At 38.5% G+C, this 2,692-nt stretch overlaps 1 protein-coding gene across 1 annotated transcript; it reads left to right on the top strand.

Annotated features, from left to right (window-relative positions):
* Nucleotides 1-378: 378 nt before the first annotated feature.
* Nucleotides 379-2,532, top strand: LOC103461438 (uncharacterized; the record flags this gene model as incomplete). The annotated part of the gene is made up of 3 exons (XM_008403737.2): nt 379-819; nt 1,031-1,279; nt 2,177-2,532. Coding segments are annotated over 3 exons (959 nt in total), but the record flags the coding sequence as incomplete, so codon positions are not given.
* Between the last annotated feature and the right edge of the window lie 160 nt (nt 2,533-2,692).

Below are 2,692 nucleotides of genomic sequence, written 5' to 3'. Positions count from 1 at the left end.
AGACTGAGATTTTTCTGTTCTTTGTTCAGAGCAGAATCTGTTTAGTCCATGTAGAGACAAACTGTAAATGGAAAGCAGCATATAGCTGTCAGGCTGTCGCAGGTAGTCTGACTGATGAAAAGGATTTAATGTCTATTAAGAATCTGCTAAAACCAGGACTTAAAGCTGAGGTTTATTTAACTCATAGTGAGGTGTGATTGCTTTTTTTATGATATCCTCTGACTGTAGGCATGTTATTCTCACTAAAGGAGCAGGAAAACCTCTTCACCCTCATTAAYTCAGAATCTGACTATAATTTGAAATAAAAACAAAAGTATTTTGTGTCTTTAGTCTTGTAATGTTTCATCTTCTGTTTTGTCCCACATATTGTATTTGAAGGTCCGTGTACCGGCTGTCGGTGTTGTCCTGATGGCACAGAGTGCATCACCACCAATGGAGTTGCTGAATGCATTGACGCCTGTCTGTATTACACTGCACTGAACGATGCCTGGCGTTCAACAGAGAATACAGACTATTCACTCTTACACTGTGACTATTCCATTGTCTGGAGTGGATGGTATCGCTTTTACTTGGGTCAGACCAGCGCTCAGATTCCAGAGGAATGTGTATCAGAAAGAAGATGTGGAACCGCAGCTACTTTGTGGATAAATGGGCCTCATCCAGTCCAGCTTAATGAAACCGTAACTCGCACTGTGTGTAACTCTTGGTATGGTTCCTGCTGCTATTWTCCCACACACACCATCCAGATCAAACGTTGTTATGGATACTACGTCTACAAACTTCAACAGCCGTATGGATGCGAKTTSGCATATTGTACAGGTAATATTGTAATAATATACAAAGAATTCAGAATGATTTGTTTTCCTTTTTTCAACCAGGTAATTTTAATATGTATTTACACACACACACACAAACCGCAATTCACTCATTTTTATCAATTGTAGTTATTTCCTTAACCAAGCCCAATGTGAAACAGTTTGGTAAGACAAATGTTTTACATTGTAATATATATTGTGTCTGTGTTTGTTAGAACCTCAACCCTTCAGAGTATCGACACAAGATGAGAGCAGCATCACTCTGCAGTGGAACAAGATCAACAACAGCAGCAGCTTTGTTCTCCAGTTTAACAACACAGAGATAAACATCACTGCACCAGATGGAGATGGACCAGTGAACTACACAGTCTCATCTCTCACTGCTGGAACCAGATATACATTCACTCTCTTCACTGTGTTTGAAAATGTGAGAATCAGTGTAGAGCAACTGACAGCTGTGACTGGTAAGATATTTAACAGCACAACATAACTAATCACACCATCATTTCCTTTGGTTTTATTTTGAGAAAAATATATTTAGCTTATCATCTTTGATAACTAATTCAAACCATTTGTAAAAAATGGTTTGAATTCTCCATTTTTCTAGTGCTGTTTGTGTATGTACTGGGTAGGTACTGAGACAAAACCTATAGATTCCAAACTGACCAACTCCTCTGTTAGTCATCAGTTCCAACAAAAATCTCAGGAACAAATGCTTATGTTTCCTTATGAAAAGGTCAATATTTTCCACAAGTACCTGAACATTTAGAGCACTTCTTGTTTTCAATTAGTACTTAAAACCCATTAACTCCCAGAAAATACAATGGAAAAAGGAACACAGGCGTTCAGCTGCTTAAAGAGTTTATCATAAACATTCAGTCTTTCGATTGTTTAACCATTTCATATGAAATATGAACTATCACTACAAAACTGAGATCTCAGTACAAACAGATTAATCAGGCCTTCKTCTCTTTGGGTTACTACGTTCACCTTCAGAGACAAGAGAGCCAGAGCTTCTCTGCACCAAAAGCAGTCAGCTTATGGGTTCAGATTCTGATTAGTTTGCCTCCTGTGTCTCTGTGTTTAGTTGACTTGAACGATGTTGATATCTGGACAGATTATATAGATGTTTGGAAAAAAACATGATGCAGTTTTGTAAAGTGGAAAGATGCAATGGAAAGATCAGTGATGTTTAAAACGTAAATGACACAGCTTTCATATATTTCCATTGCTCCWTTCTTGTTTAATTGACCTGGACATGTTTTCTTTTTGTAAGCTACAATTAAGATCCTGGCTACAAGTAGACAAGAAAACCCAACTGCAAAAATCTGAACTGAATATCTCCTTTTCTAAAAAATCAGCTCCTCGAAATGCAGAAGGATTTATGAAGTCAGGAAAAACTGACATCAGCATCACTCTGCAGTGGAACAAGATCAACAACATCACCAGCTTTGTTCTCCTGTTTAATGGTGTGGAGACAATCATCAGTGCCCCAGTTGGAGATGGACCAGTAAACTACACAGTCTCATCTCTSTCTCCTGCAACAAACTACACATTCACTCTCTTCTCTGTTCTTGACAATGTCAGGAGCAGTGGCATCAACATTACTGCAGCTACTGGTAAGATTTAACATTTCATTATGAAAGAGAGACCTTTTTAACACCAAAATATTGTTAGTGGGGTGTGCTGTGGTGGCGCAGGGGTTAAAGACGACCCACATATGGAGACCTTAGTCCTTGATGAGACTGTCAGGGTTCGACTCCCGACCTGTCTTCCCCCTTCTCTCATTATCAACTTTCCTGTCAAATAAAGGCCACTAGAGGCAATAAAAAACTAAAAAGAAAAACAAAAATTCAGTTAATCTGCAGTCTGTTGGT

Source organism: Poecilia reticulata, unplaced genomic scaffold (assembly GCF_000633615.1).
Source record: "Poecilia reticulata strain Guanapo unplaced genomic scaffold, Guppy_female_1.0+MT scaffold_1520, whole genome shotgun sequence".
NCBI classification, from domain to species: domain Eukaryota; kingdom Metazoa; phylum Chordata; class Actinopteri; order Cyprinodontiformes; family Poeciliidae; genus Poecilia; species Poecilia reticulata.
Note: the sequence above shows the minus strand (reverse complement) of the source record. Positions and strands in the feature narration are given on the sequence as shown.